General features: G+C 47.6%; 1 protein-coding gene across 14 annotated transcripts in view; it reads left to right on the top strand.

The window, feature by feature from the left end:
* The window catches only part of Hr4 (Hormone receptor 4), a 399,910-nt gene that overhangs the window by 340,341 nt on the left and 35,309 nt on the right, over nucleotides 1-24,260 (top strand). For 2 of the 14 annotated variants that reach the window (XM_045749127.2, XM_069332466.1), the window contains exon 1: nucleotides 13,983-14,328. The exons of the other annotated variants lie outside the window; for them this stretch is intronic. In XM_045749127.2, coding sequence (XP_045605083.2) covers nucleotides 14,277-14,328 — 52 coding nt within the window. In that variant the 5' untranslated portion in view covers nucleotides 13,983-14,276. Of the gene's footprint in view, nucleotides 1-13,982; nucleotides 14,329-24,260 lie in introns of those variants that run through there. 14 annotated transcript variants of the gene reach the window in all.

The raw sequence follows: 24,260 nt of genomic DNA on the forward strand, positions 1-24,260 counted from the left end.
CATGGAGCCCATACCTTGTCAAGCACAAGACGAAGCTGGAAATAAATTCAGAGGTATGCCACTAGGCTAGTCCCAGAACAAAGGACATGAGTTATGAGGAAAGCCTTTGTGAATTGCACCTCATGTCGCTGGAAGACAGAAGAGCTCGGGGAGACATGATCACCACATACAAAATTCCCAGAAGAATGGACAGTGTTGACAAGGATGGACGATTTAACACGGGTGATACACGAACAATGGGACACAGGTGGAAACTGAGTACCCAAATGAGCCACAGACACATTAGAAAGAACTTTTTCAGTGTCAGAGTAGTTAGTAAATGGAATGCACTAGGAAGTGACGTGGTGGAGGCTGACTCCATACACAGTTTCAAATGTAGAGATGATAGAGCCCAGTAGGCTCAGGACTCTGTACACCAGTATATTGACAGTTGAGAGGCGCGATCAAAGAGCCAAAGCTCAACCCCCGCAAGCACAACTAGGTGAGTACACCTATGCTCAGCACATGTAAACACTGTCATTACGTCACACAGCCTTGTGGCATATGGAGGAATTCATCGATGTCAATCCTCGGCGAGACAACATCTTGTATCACATACGCATTGACCAGATATTATTGGCTCAGGTGAGCGGAAACCCCACAGGTGTGTTTATTCTCTTGTACCCAGACCTTCCCCCCCCCCCTTCTCTCTCTCTCTCTCTCTCTCTCTCTCTCTCTCTCTCTCTCTCTCTCTCTCTCTCTCTCTCTCTCTCTCTCTCTCTCTCTCTCTCTCTCTCTCTCTCTCTCTCTCTCTCTCTCTCTCTCTCTCTCTCTCTCTCTCTCTCCCCCTCTCTCCCCTGGGTCGCCTAACCCCGCTCAAGACTGGTGCAGAATATTTTCACTAGAGAAGCCACCATGAGTGGCCGGGAAGCTGTGGCTGAGGTGTCTAAGGGAGCGCTGGAACACACTCCGCGCCGCTCGCCTTCACTATCTTATTAATTCCACGATAGTGAGAGTGACTGGGCTCGGGTCCTTGTTTTTGGTCATCTTACATACTGTCGTGTGGTGGTGGTGTGCGTCGAGGCGTCACTGCAGGGTAGCGTGCGTGGAAGCGTCACTGCAGGGTGGCGTGCGTGGAAGCGTCACTGCAGGGTGGTGTGCGTCGAGGCGTCAATGTGTATGCGTACGTCGACAACACAAGACGTTCAGCCGGCATTACTAGGATGAGACCGTCCTACCCACACCCATGACAGATGGCAGTAAGGAGGAATGTCCCAGTCCTGAGCACTCCAGGTGTAAACTCCCACACTGGGAACTGGAGCATGAGCTCACACACACTACTTTGTCCAGTCATTCGACCCTGCCCCTACCGGTATAAGGGACCTGGAACAGTGCAATCACTCAATCAACTCTCGTGTTCTTAAGTTTATCCTCATAATGCTTGTCAAGTTTGCCAGTGGTGGCTACTCGCCACATGTCCTAGTATTACTAAACATTCTAAGAGACGGAGATTTTTAGCACTACAAAATTATGTAAGTCATCATTCTAAGATCTCGGTACCTCGGGCGTTCGTGTCCAAGAGGCAGGAAGATATAACTAGGTGCTGCCTCGTGTGGGTCAATAGCTAACTGAAGGTAAATAACCAATGGAGGTAAGAGGCTTCTGCAGTTATCTTCATTCTTATGTTCTCATGAAATGTTACAGAGGCAGATGTCAACGGGGCTCTGTGGCCTCCCTCATTCCCACGTATCTAGATACTGGCGCCCTCGCCATCACATTGACGTAAGGTAACACACACGACCTACACCCACCTCCCCCCTCGCACTTTTTGTGTGTGCGTGCGTGGGCTTATTTTGACACGTGATATTTATGCACGTAGTGTCGACACACACGCACATGTATAAGTCAGGATCTGTTGACACAGTTAGGAAATTCCATTGTGGCCATGCCCGGGTGTCCTGGGCAGCAGCAGCAGCAGCAGCAGCAGCAGCAGCAGCAGCAGCCAGGTGGGTATAGAGTCAGACAAGGTTTTCCCTCAGAAAGGTTCCTTGAAGACGGTGTTGCAGCGCTCCCACTTGACACTAACTTTTAATCTTGTCATCTCTTCAAAGTTGCCATAGCAAAAATTGCCTTTTTTTTTTGTCTCTTTAACGATTTCGTTTTTTTCTCTTTTATTTTAATGGAAGGACATTGTGAAGATAATCTTGTAAATATCTCAACGGTTGTCTTGACGGGGCAGCAAGAGAAAGGTGACTGGAGGGCATCCCAGGATATACCCTTGCTCAGACCTTCAAGGCTTCAAGCCACCGTCTCGCCTCCACTACACAACTACCATCCAATTACTACTGAACTGCCACCCAAGTAACACCATATAACCACTTAACTACCCTCCCCCCATATATCCAACACAAGTACCACCATAGAATCAACATAACTACCACAATATAACCAACATAATCCCCCCCCCCTACCCTCTATATAACCACACAGCTGCCGCAATGTAGTCAGAGGCATTGATCGAGAAATGTTAGAACGTCATTATTTGTGATTCGCGTGTAAACGACCTTACATTCACAAACAGGGGGATTTGACGGGTGGATTAACGAGCATTTGGCCTTTGTTGATGAGGAGGGGCTGACACCCAAACAACCGCCAACCCTCGACTCTAATACAGCTCATAATATAGACGCCGAAGCGGTAGGTCTTGAGTAGAGGAAGGTGGTAGTCGTGACCAGTCGATCAGTGTGTTGTAGGTACCATACCGTAGGTTAAGGTACCGTAGTAGCATGGGCCGAGCGTAGCATACCGTAGTAGCATGGGCCGAGCGTAAGGTCCCGTAGTAACATGGGCCGAGCGTAAGGTACCGTAGTAACATGGGCCGAGCGTAAGGTACCGTAGTAGCATGGGCCGAGCGTAAGGTACCGTAGTAGCATGGGCCGAGCGTAAGGTACCGTAGTAGCATGGGCCGAGCGTAAGGTACCGTAGTAACGGGGTGACAGATGTATGTCAACATGACGGGTGTTTGGATGGCGGAGCTGCGATGACCCACATATGTTGCCCCAAGTCCCGTTGTGAGGGTCAGGGGCGCGCCCCCTCCCTCTCCCCGCACCCCAGGGTAGGGCCCCGCCTACAATTTTTTTGTCTATTCGGGCCTTAAAGTTGTGGAGGGAGGTGGCTTCCACAACTACCTCTTATAGAGCATTCCACTTGTTAACTGCCCGTATGGGGTGCAAGTACTTTCTGACGTCTATTTGTCTTTCCAGTTCCCACCTTTTTGATTGATTGTTGCCGCCGGAGGCGGCTAGTTTATTGTGCACCTCGTACTCATCCTGTGACCTGTTTCGTCTTATCCTGCTTACTCTCAGTCTGCCGAAGCTTGTTCACCTCATCTATTCCCTTCAGTATCTTGTAAGTTTGTGATCATAACCCGTCTTCAAACAGGGGGGGGAAAGCATGCGAAGCGTAAGGGAAAGGTGCGCATGAGTCCTCAACATGATCCTCGGGGATGCATCAGGCATGGCAAACACGCCTTCCGTCATTACTCACACTGCTCCGCTGTTCTTCAACCTACCTTCACCTGCAGCTCTCACTTTTACTCCAGAAAAAAAGGTCATCGTCCATAGGAAACGGTGTTGCCCAGAAAGGTAGACACAAGCAGCAGTCGTGCACATTCCTCGTTTACTGTTTGAAGAAATCGAGCAGGCAAAGCAAAACACCAACGAGAAGTTAACCCGAGACAGCAAGATACAATGAATGTAAGTGATAAATGTTTAGGATTAGAGCAAAATAGGCAAGCACTGGGTGGAACATAGGGATGGACACCATGGAAGGGAACTCAATGCAACGTTTCGAGCATCACCCTGACAGATGCACATGAGTTGGAGTGGTTGGACATATCGTGTAGCCCAATAGGCCTACTGCAGACTCTTGAATTCTCGTGTTATCAAGAATGGGGTGCATGACCCGGGTGCCACCTCAGACACGCCTCGCTCGTCTACACACCTCACAAAACAATGAGGAAGGAAGCTTCGAAGGAGTAATGAGAAGTTTCCTTGTTCCTGCTGATGAGGCTTCACTTCCGGGGAGAAACGTCGACAATTTCTCCTTGACTTTCAAGTGATGAAGGAGGTGCCGGGAGGGGGTCACCCCTCTCACACCTCGCTCTCACTGTCACTGTTGGCAAGACACCCCCTCACACCTCGCTCTCACTGCTCACCCGATCCACTGATCTTACCCTCCACGCCTGATCCACCCGTCCCCCACCACACTACCTGCCGCTCAACATCACCAGGTAATACACACTCTGCAGATATTGTCTCATTAAACATACAGATCAGCTACACCTTTTTTGTTTACACAAGCAGTCGTCTCGGAGTAACATAACCAGGTAATAATGCTTCGCACCGGCCCATGAATTCTCAAAATGTGTTGTTCATTGTTCTCACTAAATAATACCTGGTTAATGTGTCGTTGTGTCTTGAAAATGGCTAAATTAATTAATTAATGAAGACATTATGGAGCGACATGAATCGTGAATGACAGCCGGAAATAACTTTTTTGTCCTTATTACGATTTAATTATTTATTTTTTTGTTACAAATGATATGAATAACCCACTTCACACACATGAAAAAATAGGAAAGTGCCCCCTCGGGCAAGTTTGGCCAATTGACGTTGATTGAATGAACGTTGAAAAAGTTGATCCGACGTTGAATCAATGTTGCCCGCTGCTTGACGACGCTTCGTTCCATCGTGGACCCCTAACAGGACGAGCCGAAACACCACCACTTCATAATGAGTGTGGGGTGGGAATATTTCCGAAGGTGTATTGTAACTCGTATCTAACATCCTCAAACAGTGTCATATCCCTGATACAACGACATCTTTGAAACACTGCATCAGCCTTTGTCTCAGATCGTGATAGTGACAAAATCACTTTCTTAAAACCGTGAAATAGCTTCAGATCCTTTTTTGTGTAACCCGAAATTAATCTCTCACTACTATCAAAATGCCGAGAGATGGTGTCACGTCCTAGTCGGGTTGCGTGCGTCTGTGCCGGTGCCACATTACAGATTCCCGTGGCACTGTTGACTCTGGCAGGAAATGCCCCAGAGATGCCAGTGGGCGAGACTTCCGGGACACCCCCACGGAGGAGATTGTGTCCTGAGAATTCCAAGCGGGTCAGGCAACCCAATACATAGGAATTGTCTGCCTCATCGTCCAAGCTCTCGTTGGCCGGCCCAAACCCCAGGAGCATGAGGCTTTGAGGTGGTGTTGGGAGCAGCGGTTACCTTCAGTTTTGTGAATTTGGCTGAGTGTGTGTTAGAGTTCGATAATGTGTGGGTGTAGTTATAGAAGAAGACAGTGTAGTTATAAAACAAGCCAATGTAGTTAAGAACAAGACAGTGTAGTTAAGAACAAGACAGTGTAGTTAAGAACAAGACAATGTAGTTAAGAACAAGACAGTGTAGTTAAGAACAACACAGTGTAGTTAAGAACAACACAGTGTAGTTATAGAACAAGACAGTGTAGTTAAGAACAATACAGTGTAGTTATAGAACAAGACAATGTAGTTAAGAACAAGGCAGTGTAGTTAAGAACAAGACAGTGTAGTTAAGAAGAAGACAGTGTAATTAAGAACAAGACAGTGTAGTTAAGAACAAGACAATGTAGTTAAGAACAAGACAGTGTAGTTAAGAACAACACAGTGTAGTTAAGAACAACACAGTGTAGTTATAGAACAAGACGGTGTAGTTAAGAACAAGACAGTGTTGGTATAGAACAAGACAGTGTTGGTATAGAACAACACAGTGTAGTTATAGAGCAAGACAGTGTAGTTCAGAAAAAGACAATGTAGTTATAGAGCAAGACAGTGTAGTTCAGAAATAGACAGTATAGTGCACGAAACAAAGTAGCTAAGTAGTGTAGTTCCGAAGTAGCGTGGGTGAATTATTCTCCAGTCTGTCGCTGTATCAGTGTGGTTCCAGCTCGTAGTATAATACAAAAATTTTGAATACATACATGTAGTATAATACATGAATTTTGAATGAAGGGAGCCGGTCGGCCGAGCGGACAGCACGCTGGACTTGTGATCCTGTGGTCCTGGGTTCGATCCCAGGCGCCGGCGAGAAACAATGGGCAGAGTTTCTTTCACCCTATGCCCCTGTTACCTAGCAGTAAAATAGGTACCTAGTTGTTAGTCGGCTGTCACGGGCTGCTTCCTGGGGGTGGAGGCCTGGTCGAGGACTGGGCCGCGGGGACACTAAAAAGCCCCGAAATCATCTCAAGATAACCTCAAGATAACATAGTAGGCTAAAATTGATGAAATGAGGCGTTCTTCGGATCGGCTGCCGCGTGGACGAGCGTGAAATATTGACAGGTTGAAATATAAATAATTGTCACCAGAACCTAAACACTTAACCTAATAGAGGCCTAACTATACACCAAATTAAAAAAAAACATTAATTTAAATTTAAGAAAATACCAATTTTCATTACCCAGTCAGTTAAAAAAATATTAATTTGGAGTCGACTCTGGAGTCGAACACAGCTCAGAAAAGCATAGCCTGATGTCGGGTTGCAAGCCGGCTTGTGTGTGGAGCAGCCAGTTCAGCCGGCCGCCCCCCCCCAACCCCAACCCCACCCAGACACACTACAGACTCGTATCTACTTCTACCCCCCCCCCCCCCCATCGTCTTAAGAGCGTTCTCCGTGCCATAATTGCTCAAGGTTGCCGGTAGCCAAGAGATCGAGGGCGTTAATAGGGGCACCTTTGACACGCCGCCGACTACCTGTCCCCCATCGAGACCAGTAGATCATTCCAGGTGATCGGGTCGAGGGGGTGAGGGGTAGTTGGGGGGAGGGGCAGGTAGGAGGGGGGGAGGTGTCGGAAGAGGGGGGGGGTAGGTGGAGGGAGGGGGGGCAGGGGAAGAAGTCTAATCCGCTGGCAAGTCTGAAAGTGATAGTTTCAATCTTTTTGTTAATATTTTTCAAGTACAATGTGGACTAACAAGTTCTTTGAGAGTTAATACGGGTGACGTGGTTGAGTGCGACGGGCCGGGGAACGCGCGCACCAGCGGGCACTCTCCTTAGTAAGGTGACTCACAGGGCGTGAAGGTGGTGTACTGTGTACAGCACGGTACACCACTAGCAGCTGGGTGTCGTGTACTGTGTACAGTACGGTACACCACTAGCAGCTGGGTGTCGTGTACTGTGTACAGCACGGTACACCACTAGCAGCTGGGTGTCGTGTACTGTGTACAGCACGGTACACCACTAGCAGCTGGGTGTCGTGTACTGTGTACAGCACGGTACATCATTAGCGGCTGGCATCATCGCAAGGTGAGAGCCTATTGCTTTATTTAACTTTTCTAGTGCTCGAGTAATGAAACAAGACAACAAAGTACCTTATCACTTACATCGCAAAGATCCTAAGTAAGTACCTCCCACTACCTCTTACAGGCCCCTGGGTATGAGTAAGTACCTCCCACTACCTCTTACAGGCCCCTGGGATGAGTAAGTACCTCCCACTACCTCTTACAGGCCCCTAGGATGAGTAGATGAGTAAGAACCTCCCACTACCTCTTACAGGCCCCTGGGTATGAGTAAGTACCTCCCACTACCTCTTACAGGCCCCTGGGATGAGTAAGTACCTCCCACTACCTCTTACAGGCCCCTAGGATGAGTAGATGAGTAAGTACCTCCCACTACCTCTTACAGGCCCCTGGGTATGAGTAAGTACCTCCCACTACCTCTTACAGGCCCCTAGGATGAGTAGATGAGTAAGTACCTCCCACTACCTCTTACAGGCCCCTGGGATGAGTAAGTACCTCCCACTACCTCTTACAGGCCCCTGGGTATGAGTAAGTAAGTATCTCCCACTACATCACAAAGACCCCAGGGTTGGAGTAAGCGCCTCTTAGAGACCTTGGGATTTGTAACATTCATCACAGGTATAACATTCTGGACAAAAGTCGACATGTTCCAGATAAAATTAGGGAGGTTTCTGCAAGAATTGCCGGACCGACCGGATTGTAGTGGTGATATGGGCCTGCGGGCTGCTTGAGATACCAGTATGTTGGACCAAGTTGTCACAAGTCAAGCACGGCCCCAGGCCAGACTTGGGGAGTAGAACTCCCAGAACTCTCTTCTAGTGTGCTCTAGGTATATTGATGAATATCCCCAGGACCCAACCCACATAATTGCCTAACCCCTGAGTACATTTTTACTGTTAGGTGAAAGGAAACGTGTCCAATTTTATCTATGCTGCTCGGGGGATCGAACCCAATTATGTCCTCTAGTTCGACTGTTCCTTAATATGAATATTGCTTCTACATCTACTTTATCAGTCACCCTTGGTATTTTGTATGTCGTTATCATTATGGGAGCCGGTCGGCCGAGCGGACAGCACGCTGGACTTGTGATCCTGTGGTCCTGGATTCGATCCCAGGCGCCGGCGAGAAACAATGGACAGAGTTTCTTTTCATCCTATTACCTAGCAGTAAAATAGGTACCTGGGTGTTAGTCAGTTGTCACGGGCTGCTTCCTGGAGGTGGAGGCCTGGTCGAGGACCGGGCCGCGGGGACACTAAAAAGCCCCGAAATCATCTCAAGATAGATCATGTCTGTCCTATTCCTTCATTCCTTTCTTCCAATGTAGTAAGGTCCAGTTTCCTCAGTCTTTCTTCATAGCTCAGTCCCCTAATCTCAGGAATGAGCCTTGTTGCATATTTCTAAACTTTTTCTAGTTTGGTATGTATTTCTTTACGTAGGATTTCCATGCTGGGGCAGCATACTCAATAATAGATCTCACAGAGGATGCATACAACGCACGGAAGGGATCTTTGTCCGTGTTTCTGATGGGTACCGAGACGCTTACCAGTATGGCATATGCTACACTTGTTATTCTGCTGATTATTTTCATAAGTTGGAAGTTGCCTTCCCTTCATTTTGTACTGTATTTTGCCTTCTTTCTGAACGGTACTCCTTCACCTACTTAAGAATATTTCCCGATACACCAGCCTGTTTCTCGAGCTTGCATAGGAGTCGCTAGTGAGCAACAGTGTCAAAAGCTTTCTGGCAATCCAGGTAAATGCAGTCGGCCTAGCCCTCTCTATCCTGTTTGATTGTTGTCATCGTGTCATACAACTCTAATAAGTTGGACAAACAAAATTTTCCTTTGCCGAGTCCATGTTTGTTTTTGGAAACAAAAGTTAAAGGTTCTAAATGATCAACGGGCCATTGTTTAATTAGAGTCTAATTTTCGCAATTCTGGGGCGAGTCTCGTCGCAAACTTGTTAACCTTTTCTAGTTTCCTTATGTATTTCTTTAGGTGGGGGGGGGGGGCCTCAAAGATGGGGCGTCATACAAGACTGGTGTCATGTAGGTACTCACCTATTTGATGGTATATACTCGGGTGATGTACACGTAGTGTGTGTGTGTGTGTGTGTGTTAGGACCAACACCGCGACATACAGCCTATAATCAGGAAATTAAACACCGTTTTGCTTAACCGGTTTCGTTTTTGTTTTTTGCAAAGTTCAACATGACCAAAGTTGCTTGTCATAACATATATGAGAGTTATAAAAAAGATGGCCATATTACACGTAATAACTACAAATATATTTTTTTCCATTTATAGAAAAAATAAATCAATGATTGGTAGGTTGACGGGTGAGCTGGCCGTCACTCACCCGTCACCCTTAGCTCTCTGACCTTTGCCTTCACCAAGAGTAAAAAGGACACACACAAACACACACACACACACACCCGCGCGCGTGTGTAACATTGAAAGGCTTAAAAGTAGCGGTGGTGGGGCTGTAGTGTGCATGCCCAGAGAGAGTGTCACAGGTCAACATTTCCTGCTCACATTGTTGTACAAATGGCCGGGGAATAAATTATATGATCTAACATCACGACCAGTATCTGGCCCCTGAAGGGTACTTAGCAGCGCTATTCAGCGGTGTCTTGGGCTCTGTTGCGGTCCCTGCACTTGTATGTTGGCCCTTGGAGGAGGGTAGCGGGCCCTGGAGGAGAGGATAGCGGGTCCTGGAGGAGAGGATAGCGGGTCCTGGAAGAGGGTAGCGGGCCCTGGAGGAGAGGATAGCGGGCCCTGGAGGAGAGGATAGCGGGCCCTGGAGGAGAGGATAGCGGGTCCTGGAAGAGGGTAGCGGGCCCTGGAGGAGAGGATAGCGGGCCCTGGAGGAGAGGATAGCGGGCCCTGGAGGAGAGGATAGCGGGTCCTGGAAGAGGGTAGCGGGCCCTGGAGGAGAGGATAGCGGGTCCTGGAGGAGGATGGTGGCCCGCTTTAAAATAGAGGCCCCTGGAGGAGTATAAAATATTTGCAGTTGGTGTTTGCTATAGTTACTACAGTACCAGCAGCAGATCCCGAGGACCAGATCGCCCACCCACCCAAGATCGCCATCATAGTGACAGCACAAGGTATGGAGAGAGAATTATCAAGAGAAAGCGCTCAGCCTGTCTCACCATAGAGCACTTGGACGGGATATATGCATGGAGGGACGGATATGAAGACGGCGCGGGTGTCGGAACGGTGCCCAATAACTTAGACCATAGGGGGGCTCGAACGCCGATTCTGCAGGGAGCGATACAAAGCTGCTTCAGACGGCACTATCTTCATCATTTTCTCTAATTAGTATTACAACTGGCGTTTAATACTGCCAGAAATAAGAAATTTTTATGTATGGTTTACCGCACCTTTTATGTTGCTGCCCCTCCCCCTTCCCTTCCCTTCCCTTTCCCTTCCCTTCCCTTCCCTTCCTTTTCCTTCCCTTCCCTTCCTATGGTCACCACCCTTGGATCAGCACCTATGCATGGTGGTGGGGATTGCCGGTCCCTGCAATCCAGAGGGCAGTTGAATGTGGTTTGTGTAAACCTTGTTCTGTCCAAAGAATAGGAGACAGACTAAGTTCACCTGGACCTGTAATCGGTTACAGTTATTGGGTCACCCGAGACTATTCTATCCGATTTAACTCTTCTTGTTGAGAACTAGCTAGAGGCGGTAGGTGTAATCCTTACCCAAAGGCTAAATCATAATTGAGTTTATATGGTGTTAGAAACCTTGTTGTGGCGACTCTGGAGGCGTTATTGATAAATCAACCACTTCTCACGGGCAACCACATGACAATACTTTGATTTCACCGTCTTAACTGGACTTCAAGACGACCTTGGTATATGAAGGTCAGTGTGTGTGTGTGTGTGTGTGTGTGTGTGTGTATGTGTGTGTGTGTGTGTGTGTTATAATGATGGCCAGACTGACGTTGGGCAATTCACCAAAGACACTTTACTCTCGGTATTATTTATTTAGATATTTCGTCAAAGTTCAGAGAATTTCTATTATTGTTCTGTTATTGTGCTGTTTATATTATTGGTCTGCAGAAGCTAATGTAATTACCCAGCCAGTAATACTCTTTACATAGTGTCACATGTTGTAAATCAGTCACAGCGCCGCTCCTGTGGCAGGTAAGTAACACTACGGGCTCACCATAGCACCGTGCTACTTGCCGCTCCTGTGCCAGGTAAGTAACACTACGGGCTCACCATAGCCCGTGCTACTTGCCGCTCCTGTGCCAGGTAAGTAACACTACGGGCTCACCATAGCCCGTGCTACTTGCCGCTCCTGTGCCAGGTAAGTAACACTACGGGCACACCATAGCCCGTGCTACTTGTAACTGTGTGCTCCGAGCAGCTGCATCTAAAGCAATGTTGTAAATATCGGCGTGTAGATGCTTGAGTCAGCTGGGGGTCGTTCTTAAGTATAATTAATGTGTGGTTTAACGCACAGTACAACTTTTTGCATGTCTGCGTCACGCCGGACAAGTGTGTTGCGAGCGTGATGTACCGTCTGGAGGCTACTGGAGCCCATGGTAGTCCCTGCTGGCAGGTACGCATAGACCCCTGGTCTATGCTCACCTGCGTACCTTTAAGGCGCTACTCCCATTGTATTAATCTATTAACGTTTGGTATGGGGGGAGGGGGAATAGTAGCCTAGCTTTCCTTGTAGGTACATGGTACTTGTAAGTACCTCTAGAGCAGTACACACATTTCCAGTTGATTGACGGTTGAGAGGCGGGACCAAAGAGCTAAAGCTCAACCCCCGCAAGCACAAATAGGTGCGTACAAATAAGTGAGTACGTTCACTCGCTCTTACCATCTCCCCCTCTTCCCCTTCATACACACACACACTCGGGGGGCCGAGCGGACAGCACGCTGGACCTGTGGTCCCGGGTTCGATCCCGGGCGCCGGAGAGAAACATTGGGTAGAGTTTCTTTCACCCTATGCCCCTGTTACCTAGCAGTAAATAGGTACCTGGGTGTTAGTCAGCTGTCACGGGCTGCTTCCTGGTGTGTGTGTGTGTGATGTGAAAAAAATGGTAGTAGTAGTTAGAAACAGTTGATTGACAGTTGAGAGGCGGGCCGAAAGAGCAGAGCTCAACCCCCGCAAGCACAACTAGGTGAATACACACACACGCGCGCGCATGAACTACGAGGAGAGACTACGGGAACCAAACCTCACAGCAGTGGAAGAAGGAAGAGTTAGGGGAGACAGGATCTCCATTTACAAGACTCTCAGAGGAATTGATAGGGTAGATAAAAACAATTTATTTAACACATGGGGCAAACCCACAAGGGAACTCGGGTGGAAACTGAGTACCCACATCAGTCATGGAGATACTAGAAAGAACTTTTTTTAGCATCAGAGTAGTTAACAAATGGAATGCATTAGACAGTAATGTGGTGGAGGCAGACTCCATACACAGTTTTAAATGTAGATATGATAGAGCCCAATAATGTCAGGAACCTGTATACCAGTTGATTGACAGTTGGGAGGCGGGACCAAAGAGCCGAAGCTCAACCCCTGCAAGAACAATTAGGTAAGCACGCACAGATGATTGTTGGTTGAGAGGCGAGACCAAAGAGCCGAAGCTCACTCCCCGCCGCACAACTTTCTGAGTACAACTAGACGACTGCACACGCAGTCACAGTTCCTCAGGGAAGGCAAGGTATAATAACGCGTGGCCTGTGGGATACAGGAACCCAAGAGTGTGCCAACGTTAAGACAGGCAACAAACGCAGGCGTTCCCAGACTAGTGTGTTTACCTGGTGGTGGGTGTGATCCGCTCCCTCTCCGTCCGTCACCCTCCACGTTCACTCTTACTCTTCTCCCCAGGAGTTCCCTTCGATAAAACTGCGTCTCCGTGCCTGGAGAAGGCTGCGTCTCCGTGCCTGGAGAAGGCTGCGTCTCCGTGCCTGGAGAAGGCAGCGTCTCCGTGCCTGGAGAAGGCAGCGTCACCGTGCCTGGAGAAGGCAGCGTCCCCGTGCCTGGAGAAGGCTGCGTCCCCGTGCCTGGAGAAGGCTGCGTCCCCGTGCCTGGAGAAGGCTGCGTCCCCGTGCCTGGAGAAGGTTGGCAATTGTTCCTAATGTAGAGAAAATACTTGCCATTGATGACCTTGAGAACGTTCTTCAGAGGCCCTCTACAACATCGAAGAGACGCTGATCTACCCTCCAATATTTTCGGCCTTTAAATAGTTCGAATTATTCTCATTTTATCCGTTTCCTTGTGTCTTGTCACCTTGATGTGTCATGATTACCTTGATATGTAATCACACAGGCTCGCCTCGTACTTGCAGTTATTAAACTGATCCTAATGTCGCTCTTTTTCTCCTAGGAAATTCCTTGTAACAACTTGACAGCATTCTTTGTCTTATAATATCCAGTAAGGTGAAGGCCGAGAGTGGTTGCGGTGGTTTTGGTGCCAAGTGTCTTCCGGAGAGGACTTGAGGCCCTCAGGGTGGTAGCTGAGTTCTGTTGCTGTATTGGAGAGGTTGAGGTGGCGGGGCGGAGCGGCCGTGTGGAGTGGCACTGGTTTCTGCCGCGGGTTGGCTCGGGATCCTCGCGATGAAAGAGAAAGCTGACGTCGAACTATGGGCGGCGCTGAGACCATGATGGTCGTGGGGTCGAAGCCGAGACTCTCGCTGGTCCGTCAGTTTCTCCCCGACCACCGCCTCGCGTGGAGGTTCCCTTGCGGTGTTGTCACTACTACCTGGTCCAGTGTCTGACCTCCCGTGTGTTGTGTTGTGGTGCCACTTTGGCACGAGTGCAGCCCGCGTGGCTCCGTGACGTGTATACTCTCCCTCAGTGTTTACCAACAGTGCCTTAATCATTTTGTAGCTCTTGACGATTTTTGCAGTGTGCTCGTGCCATTGCACTTGCACCTGTTGCTTCAGCCTTACCTTAAGCATCCATCACCCTGCTTCCCAGTGGCTCCACAGGACCGCCTGTATGGTGGACATCAGAGTTGAGCCCCCTCATTCAACATCCATGCTTACACAAGGTAATGTTCCTACTCTTCCCGTTCACTCCCCCCCCCCCTTCCCTCACTCTTGCCGTTATTGTGGTCCAGAGGCTCCTGAGGGAAGAAGACCATTAGCCACCTGACTATCCTTTGCAATTGAGAGTAACGCACCTCTCACTTTCCTCTCTCATTAGTCATACAGTTTGGATATCTCACAAAGAGGTGCACACACACACATATATATATATATATATATATATATATATATATATATATATATATATATATATATATATATATATATATATATATATATATATATAGTAGTAGGGATTACTACTTCTACTTCTAAGACTTCTTATAGTAGGGGGTCTTAAAGTATTTTTCACAAATCGGTCAGATGTAAAGGCAGATAATCTGGACTATATTTGTTCAATTTAAATGATCGTCACTGTATTGGTCGAAAATATGTACTATATTACAAAACATGAACCCAAACACAATACAATATTACAGTTTAGTTAAAAACAAAAAGCTTTGAAATTAACAAAAGAATATACATATATTACTCTGTATTCATGTGTTGGTATGAGTAACCCGCCAGAAGAGTTATGAGGGACTGTATTCTGCCATCAGAAGAGTATTCTTAAAATAGTTGTTAGGCATAGAATCTTAAACAAAAAAAAAACAAATGCTTCAAGGCAAGCATGTTTGTGGGCGAGCTGGCTTAAGAGCAGGTTTGTGTGGGTATTGTGGAGGGAGTGCTGGTCGACCACGGGTGCTGGGACCACCATGGCAGTTTACTGCTACTCGCGATGGCCCTCCCGGTCCGGGATGGGTAAGGGTGGCAACAACAGAAGCGTTGCCCCTCAAGGTGGTAGCTGAGGGGGGAATCCATAGACCCTGCAGGTGGTTACTCTAAGCCACACTTGCCCCCCCCCCCCCCCCTTCGTCATCGCACGAGCCCTCCTTCGTCATCGCACGTGCCCTCCTTCGTCATCGCACGTGCCCCCTTCGTCATCGCACGTGCCCCCTTCGTCATCGCACGTGCCCTCCTTCGTCATCGCACGTGCCCTCCTTCGTCATCGCACGTGCCCCTCCTTCTCTACACCACATCTCCGGAATCCAACACTTCCTTCGTCTCGTTGTTGTTCTTGTATATTGTCTTTTACACATTTGTTAGTGAGAAAACCAGAAGGAGCCATGAGGAGGATTCCATCCTCTGCCGTAGGTACTCCTAAGCACACGTCTTAGACCACTGCACCACGACATGGTCAAAACCAATTCAACCTGCGATTTTCAACTGAATCCTCAAAGGGTTCTGAGGCTTCAACTAAAGTTAAGTCGGGGTCTTCACTCATTGCCCCCCCCCCCCCCCCCATGCACTCTGGCTGTGGTCAGTGAGTTCCCCTTCAACGCTTGAAATTTAAGTCGTGTGTTTGGGAGTACCCAGAGCATAGGTTAGCATGCTCATGATGGCTTGTACTGATGTTCCTCATTCATGCATCGATGCATCACATTAATGTGATTTTTTTATGCGCAATTCTTAGTCTTATTTCCTTAGAGCAGTTGACCTTCTTGTGTGTGCTTTTAAGCAGCATCCAATATTTTGTTATTGGATGCAGCCTCTCATTTAGTAAGAGCATCTGTGATATGGAAAGATATAATAATAATAATAGTGTTTTGACGGATGATTGGTCAATGATCATCGAATAGTTATATATATGGCCTTACCTGCCAAAGGACAGGAGGAGGGCATGCAAGACACGGCGTGGTTAACGACATTATCAAGAGAAGCCTTACCACGGCCGGTTGTCCAGCAGAGAGAGAGCCCCGTTACCTAAGGCCCCGCAACTCTGATGAGCCTGTGGGTCGCCCAGACGGGTTCACGGTGAACCCCTAGAAGAATGTAAGACAGTTGGTGTGAGACTACACTTGCGTTTCAACTTTAGCCAAGACCTATGTTAACTTCAGTGCTGCACAGGCAGGAGGTGCTGCCAATCACCGGGAAGTAGCCAAGTCACGTAAATATGGAGACCTTGATCACCACTACAATTTTGTCCCCATTGCCTCCGAGACACTTGGTGCCTGGGGTAAAAGTGCTGCAAGTTTTTTGAAGGAACTGGGGTCCAAGCTAATTGAAACAACTAGAGACCCTAGAGCCGCCAGTTTTCTCTTTCAGCGACTTAGTGTGGCGATCCAGAGAGGAAATGCTCACTGCATCCATGGTTCCTGCCGCCATCTGAGGAGCTGGAGGAGCTATACAACTTGTGACAAGTAGTCTTGTACCCTGCATGTAACCAATGTTGTAACCCTTTTTGTGTAATGGAATTTTAAATGTAGTTTTATATATATATACACACACACACACTAAAAGAATAGGGGTGGTAGAGGAAGAAAATATCAAAGTGTTCAGTGAGGATCCATAAGGTCTTCTCTGAGTACTCATTATTTTCTTCTCCGAGGCTATGGATCGCTACACTTACACCAGAGGTGGTACCCCTTGTATATATATATATATATATATATATATATATATATATATATATATATATATATATATATATATATATATATATATATATATATAATATACACACAATTGGTGAAGTCTGTGCAGTGACTGTGGCCTTTCACAGCCTTGCCATTATCGTGGTCCACGTTCGATTTCTTGTCACAATCTCCGGATAATATCAAGATGGTTTATTTTTGTTTTCCTAATCTGCGTTTCCAGTCAAATAATTACCATGTAGCAAACTGTATTTATGTATGGGAAGAGCCACGGTTCATATTACAGTTTGCTATTGTAAGAGAATCGGCGCGAAGGGATGCAACACTTGATGTTTATATGCTGCCTGTTCCTCTCTAGCCTTGGCGAATTCCGCCTGTTTAACTATTTATTTTGTTTATCGTATAATATTATGTGAGTTTTTACCGTAAGGTTGGTGTGTGTGTTGCGTCATAGTGTGGAAGCAAGAATTTGACTCGTGTCTTTGGTTCGGTCATTTGTTCTGTGTTTGCTGTGTAGAGGCTGGAGGACCAGTGGTCAAAATGTGAGTCTTGATTAGTTTGGGATTATACAAGAGTGGATGTACTCAACCCAACTCAAGTCTTGTGTGTGTGTGTGCGCGCGCGTGTGTGTGTGTGTGCGCGCGCGTGTGTGTGTGTGTGCGCGCGCGTGTGTGTGTGTGTGTCTGTTAAGCTAATTCTCGTGTATACATACTAAACCAAGTTCTGGTGTGTGTGTGTGTTTACTCACCTAGTTGTACTTACCTAGTTGTGTTTGTGGGTTGAGCTTCGGCTGTTTGGTCCGCCTCTCAACCGTCAATCAACTAGTGTACAGATTCCTGAGCCTATTGGGCTCTATCATATCTACATTTGAAACTGTGTATGGAGTCAGCCTCCACCACATCACTGCCTAATACATTCCATTTGTTAACGATTCTGACACTGAACAAATTCTTTCTAATGAATTTGTGGGTTATTTGGGTACTTAGCTTCCACCTGTGTCCCCTTGTTCGTGTTCCACCCATGCTAAATATTCGTGTTCCACCCATGCTAAAAAAAAATTCTTTGTCCACCCTGTCAATTACTCTGAGAATTTTGTAAGCAGTGATCATATCTTTCCCTACTCTTCTGTCTTCCAGGGACGTGAGGTTTAGTTCCCTTAGCCTTTCCCCATAACTCGCACCTCTCAGTTCTGGGACTAGTCTGGTAGCATACCTCTGAATCTTGTTTAACTTTGTCTTGTGTTTGATTAGGTGTGGACTCAAAGCTGGAGCTGCACAATCCAGGATTGGTCTGGCATAAGTGGCATACGGGGTTCTGAATGATTTCTTACTCAAGTTTCTAAAGGCAGTTCTTATATTGACCAATCTAGCATATGCCGCTGATGATATCCTTTTGATGTGTGTGTGCGCGCGCGCGCGCACTCTATCAGTTCTTTGTCAGCTGGTGTACATGCTGTATCATGTGAAGGTTTAAGGAATATTTATGCTTCATTTCAAAATTAGAAAGTGTATTCGAAACCCGTGTGAGTTGGAAGGTGCGCGTGTGTATGCTGTATAAAAGTGTGCATGTGTGCTAACCTAATAGGCTAGTATGGTCGGGCGCTAGCTCCTGTAGACCTTATCCCTTACATCCGATTACAGTCATTCCCGATCCTCCTATTTCTCCCCGTATGTACTGTTAAAACTGTTGGTTCTGTTATTCTCAACCATCTATCCTCTCTAACCCAATCCATCTGCTCACAACCCCTGCCCTCCATGTCCCTTTGTATTACACTGTCATACACTGAACATTTCCTCTTTGTCAATCTTATCAATTCTCCTGAGAATCTTTTATGTCGTTACTATGTCTCTCCGATTCAGCCTCTCCAAATGTTGAGATGTAACTCACTTAGCCTTGCATTATAGCTTAAACCTCGCAATTCTGATAAGAACCTTATAAACTTTTGGACATTTTCATATTTGGTTTTGGCTTTTCATCGTGGAGGGAGAGCTCGGGTACCTGGTAGCTGACGACGGTTCCACCAGCCTACCTGCAGCTGACCATCACAAGAAGCGACCCAAAATAGTCGACCAACTCCCAGATACCAATTTATCCCATGCGAATGTATGAAATACGTGGTCAAACATGGTCTTTTCTGGGAATCGAAGCCAGGACCAACCGGTTGGGGGGTTACGAACGCTCGGGTAGACAATCTTTAGATTAGACCTCCCATATGTGTGCTGGACAATACTCCGAAGCCTTCCTCTCACTTGCTTCCTATATGCTATGTTATGTGCTTGTTCCGAGTTTTCTAGCTTGATGCTGATAGTCTATTTATGGGAGCCCCGCACACCCACACCCCCCCTTTCCCCCTCATCCCTGGGGCAAGGCGAGGGGAAATATCAACTCCCTTTCATTTCGTATTGTTGAATGGATCTTCTTACTCCATGCATGCGTGCGTGCGTGTGACTAAGTGAGGGCGTGCGTGTATATAAATATGCGTCTATTGCTTTGGTAGGAATGTGGGTGTCATACCTATGTGGGTGTTGCTGGGGTTGAGCTTCACTTCCTGGGCCTAATGTTTAGGTGTCTTGTGTCAGCCTGTCCTCTCAACCATGTTGTCGTCAAAATGCTAATACATAGTATTTTGACGTCGAAATCTTCCAACGTACAGACTGTGATAGCGGCTCGCAGACATTTACACATTTTGTGCGTGGATCCATCGGTTAGGTTAGGTTAGGTTATGACAATTTAGTAGATCTGACCGTTGTACTAAATTGCCATTAGATTCTGACTGTTGTAATAACTGGAGAGGGCAGGCTGCTGGTGTATGCGCTCAAGGCCAAATTCAGGTATTACAGCTGATATCAACACATGCATGGACGAGAATTACACGACAAGTGGTAGTGGTGGTGGGGGAGGCTAGTGGTGGGGACTGGTAATAGTGGTAGTAGGGGGGGGGGAAACTAGTGGTGGGGACTGGTAATAATGGTGGTGGAGGGGGGGAGGCTAGTGGTGGGGACTGGTAATAGTGGTGGTGGAGGGGGGAAACTAGTGGTGGGGACTGGTAATAGTGGTGGTGGGGGGGGAGGCTAGTGGTGGGGACTGGTAATAGTGGTGGTGGTGGGGGAGGCTAGTGGTGGGGACTGGTAATAGTGGTGGTTGAGGGGGGGAGGCTAGTGGTAGTAGTGATGGTGGTGGGGGGGAGGGTAGTGGAGCGGGAGAGTGGAAGAAGTAAGAGGTCACGGTGACAAAGGCCTTGGAGAAGATCATGGTGGAAGCTAATGGCTGAGGTGGTCGCTACTGCCAAAGGATGTCGAGGTGGAAGGTGATGGCTGAAGAGCGTGTGTTGGAAGCCCTGGGTGACGCAAGGTGTGGTGGAAGTGACTTCCTGTGGAAGGGACACTGGTGGTGGTGGTGGTGGTAGCGACATCTCCAACATGAAGGGGTCCAGGTTTTTACCAGGGTGGATGCGAGGCGTGTGAAGACGGGCCTTGACTCTGGGTGAAGGGAACCCGGGACCCGGGAAGGCTGCAGGCACACGCGGCTGGATAAACAGCGGGTGAAAGTGAAGACGTGAAATTTATTGGCGATAGCGATCTTGTGGATGGACGAGCCTAGTGGAAGAGAGAGAGAGACACTCTCCAGAGCCACAAACGCTCCCTCTATACTTTCCATTATCGAGTTAGTGCAACGTATCGCTCTTGGAATAATTATGAGAGTTGTTAAGCTCTCGGCATGAATAAACGAGGCGTCTTAATTTCGGAACACTTGTGAGATGATGCTCTTGATGCCATTTTAAGGAAGGGGGGGGAGGGAGTAGGCAGCGAACACAACCTCTAAACTTCCTTGTTCCTCGCTAGGGCGACGGGGGTCCTTGGCACTGCCACTTCCTCCACGATTCAGAACATTGGGAACGAGAAAGGTCGGCGTGGCCCTGGCACTCCCGTTATCGCAAGGCTGCGCACTCGGCCTCCTCCGCCTGCTGCTGCCACATGCACGCAGTATGCACGCACTTGCGCGCCTGCAAGGTCTTCTAGAGTGCCAGCCTTTCGCGCACACGCATGCATGCGCGCACACACTGCAACATTGTGATGTGTCAGTATACTCCGGCACTAGGAGTGTGCCTGTAGTGCCAGACAGTGGTGCCGTTCTTGGCTCTACTGGGTGACATACCACTCGGCCATTTGCGTCAAGAGCACTACCGTCGTGCGTCTGGTCTCGCCCTGGCCAAACGGGACGGAACCGTCGGCGGAAATTTATTGGTAAATTGACCCAATTTCCAGGTTGATAAATTTTGATGCTTTATGAAAATTCATCGAACTCCTATAGCAGTTTTTTTTTTTTTGTAAGGGAGTCGTGCGTCAGAGGAACCTTGAGACGTGAGGTGACTCTCAGGTGCCGTGTGAAGACCTCAGTGTCATGTGAGTGTCAAGGGTGCCCAGTGTGGCAGGTGTCATGTGTCAAGGGGGCCCAGTGTGGCAGGTGTCATGTGTCAAGGGGGCCCAGTGCGAAACAATTCGAAGGATTTCTCATGCGTGACAAAAAGTGCGCCGTGCGTGAAGGGCGAACCACATGACACCTCGTGTGACACCTGTTGTGGGTGGACGGTGTGTCGCAGGGCTGGTCCATGCTCGTGTGGGGTGACCCCGGCGCCACCGTGGGGTCCATGCCCTTGTGGGGTGACCCCTGCGCCACCGTGGGGTCCATGCCCTTGTGGGGTGACCCCTGTGCCACCGTGGGGTCCATGCCCTTGTGGGGTGACCCCTGTGCCACCGTGTGTTGTTAGAGTGGCGTCACTCCTGATAAGAGTAAGGTCGTGGTGAGTGACGGACACTCACACCTCATATAAGATCAACGTAATTCATGACCAAGCTCGATTCTTATGTTTCTCGTGTGTGTGTATGTACTCACCTAGTTGTGCTTGCGGGAGTTGAGCTCTGGCTCTTTGGTCCCGCCTCTTAAGTGTCAATCAACTGGTGTCCAGATTCCTGAGCCTACTGGCCTTTATCATAATCTTCATTTGACACTGTGTATGGAGTCAGCCTCCACCATATCACTGTTACCATACCATTTGTTGGACCATTCCCTCCAGTTTGTCTAGGTCATCTTGTATCCATCTTGTGTGAGTGTGTGTGTGTGTGTGTGTGTGTGTGTGTGTGTGTGTGTGTGTGTGTGTGTGTGTGTGTGTGTGTGTGTGTGTGTAATAGTAGACCTGAATGAATACTGTGGAGGGAGTGGTGTGTGTGAGCTGTGTCCAGAGGGGTCGCAGAGTTCGTTCGATACGTTAATATCACCTACTCAAAGGTAGCTCTCAAGCCGTCGACTCGACCCACCCCAAGCTAGCTCCCAAGACAAGATGTACGATGCAGGCCGAACTTCTCGTATCATGGAAAACAGATGAAAGCTCTAGGAATAAAGTGAGACGACCAGCAACTCATAGTGAGAGTAGCAGACCTATATCTTGAGGTTATCTAGAGATGATTTCGGCGCTCAGCGTCCCCGCGGCCCGGTCCTCGACCAGACCTCCTTTTTGGTTACACCCCCCCCCCCCCAGAAAGCAGCCCGTAGCAGCTGTCTAACTCCCAAGTACCTATTTACTGCTATTTAGTTAGTTACTGTTATGAACTAACATGAATAAATAAAACAATGAGGTGGATAATGAAAGCCTTCACAACAAGGTCTGCCTCGTTAAAAACATTACTCTTCAGGGCACTGGTGCTATCTAGAGCATGGCTTTGTGGTTATATTCTTCTGGGATAAGCCTGCGTGGGCCTCGAGCCTCAGGCTGGCAGGCAGGCTAAGTCTTACTCATTACAGTCTTATGCGGTGGAGGAATGTTTAACCCGTGTCTTTCATTACAGCGTCTTGCAAGTACTGAAGTGGTCCATGTGCAAGTACCTAATTACCTACACGGCTTTAAAACTCTCTGCTCTCTGGAACGGAGACGAGAGTCGTCTCTCACAATCTATAATCAAGCGTTCACAATCAATCACAATCAAGCGTTTCTGCCCGAAACGCTTTGCGTAATAGTGGCTTTAGGCATTGTATGTACTAGCTCTATCTATAAAGCCAACAAACTTTGTAAAATCTCTTTATGTATGTACCTTTACCTAAATAAAAATTATTATTATTATTATTATTATTATTATTATTATTATTATTATAAATGTTTAAATACTTCAAGCCCGGGTCCCTAATTTATACAATAAAATAAGAACCCATTAAAAGTGGGTGATAACACATTACAGTAAAAGATACAAGACCATTAAACATGCAGCCCCTTGCCACACTCCGGAGACTGTAATCAGGATGAGAAGAACGGCACACCAGCAGAGGACAAATGTTCTGACGGAAGGCCAACAGATTTAGAGGGGAAAATTTGCATGACAAACATCTCTCACTTTAATAGGTTGGTTGTCTCCTTCATTTTAGTGGGTTGTTATAACGACCCATTAAAGTGAGAGTGTGGGTGAAGTAGGCTGAGCAAGGGTCCTCCCCTACAGTGACGAGTAGGAGGCCATAAGGACGATGGGGGCAACGCTGCCTATACAAATATCAGAGGTCTTCGACCACCCAAGTCTTCTGTCGCGAAATATAGAAAGATCCTGTCGGAAGATAGAGTGAGATCTTCAAGAGGCAATAACATGCCTTTAGTATATGCTCGTGATCAACCGGGTTGTGATGGCCACGACCACGCTTGTCCTCGGGAAAGCTTGGCCGACAAGCTGAACTGCGTTAGAGAACCACAATTATCAAAATAGACCACAGGGTATATATGTGTATACCACAGGGTATACATTATACCACAAGGTATACACTATACCACAGGGTATACACTATACCACAGGGTATACACTATACCACAGGGTATACACTATACCACAGGGTATACACTATACCACAGGGTATACACTATACCACAGGGTATACATTATACCACAAGGTATACACTATACCACAGGGTATACACTATACCACATGGTATACACTACACCACAGGGTATACACTATACCACAGGGTATACACTATACCACAGGGTATACACTACACCACAGGGTATACACTATACCACAGGGTATACACTATACCACAGGGTATACACTATAATGTTCACACGGGCGCAAGACAGCGACCAACCCAACTACCCGACTATAAGGCTAACAGTATAAGTTGTTCTCTCCAATGATAGCATTTTCACATTAAAATCTCCCAACGCCTGAAATGTGATGCACTATAAATTATAACTGCTAGCTAAAAAAAAATCACGTTTTCTATGTTTGGGTCGTCGGCTGGGTTAGGTTAGGTTCGGTTCGGGCAATTTAGTACATCATCTTGTGACCGTTGTGGCATCTCGAGAGCGCATCAGTCACACCAAGACTGTTAACGGGGACATAAGGACCATCAACGGCGACAGGAGGACCATTAACGGGAACATAAGGACCAGTAACGGTAGCATTACCACCACCGTTAACGGGAC

Source organism: Procambarus clarkii, chromosome 27 (genome assembly GCF_040958095.1).
Source record: "Procambarus clarkii isolate CNS0578487 chromosome 27, FALCON_Pclarkii_2.0, whole genome shotgun sequence".
NCBI lineage: Eukaryota > Metazoa > Arthropoda > Malacostraca > Decapoda > Cambaridae > Procambarus > Procambarus clarkii.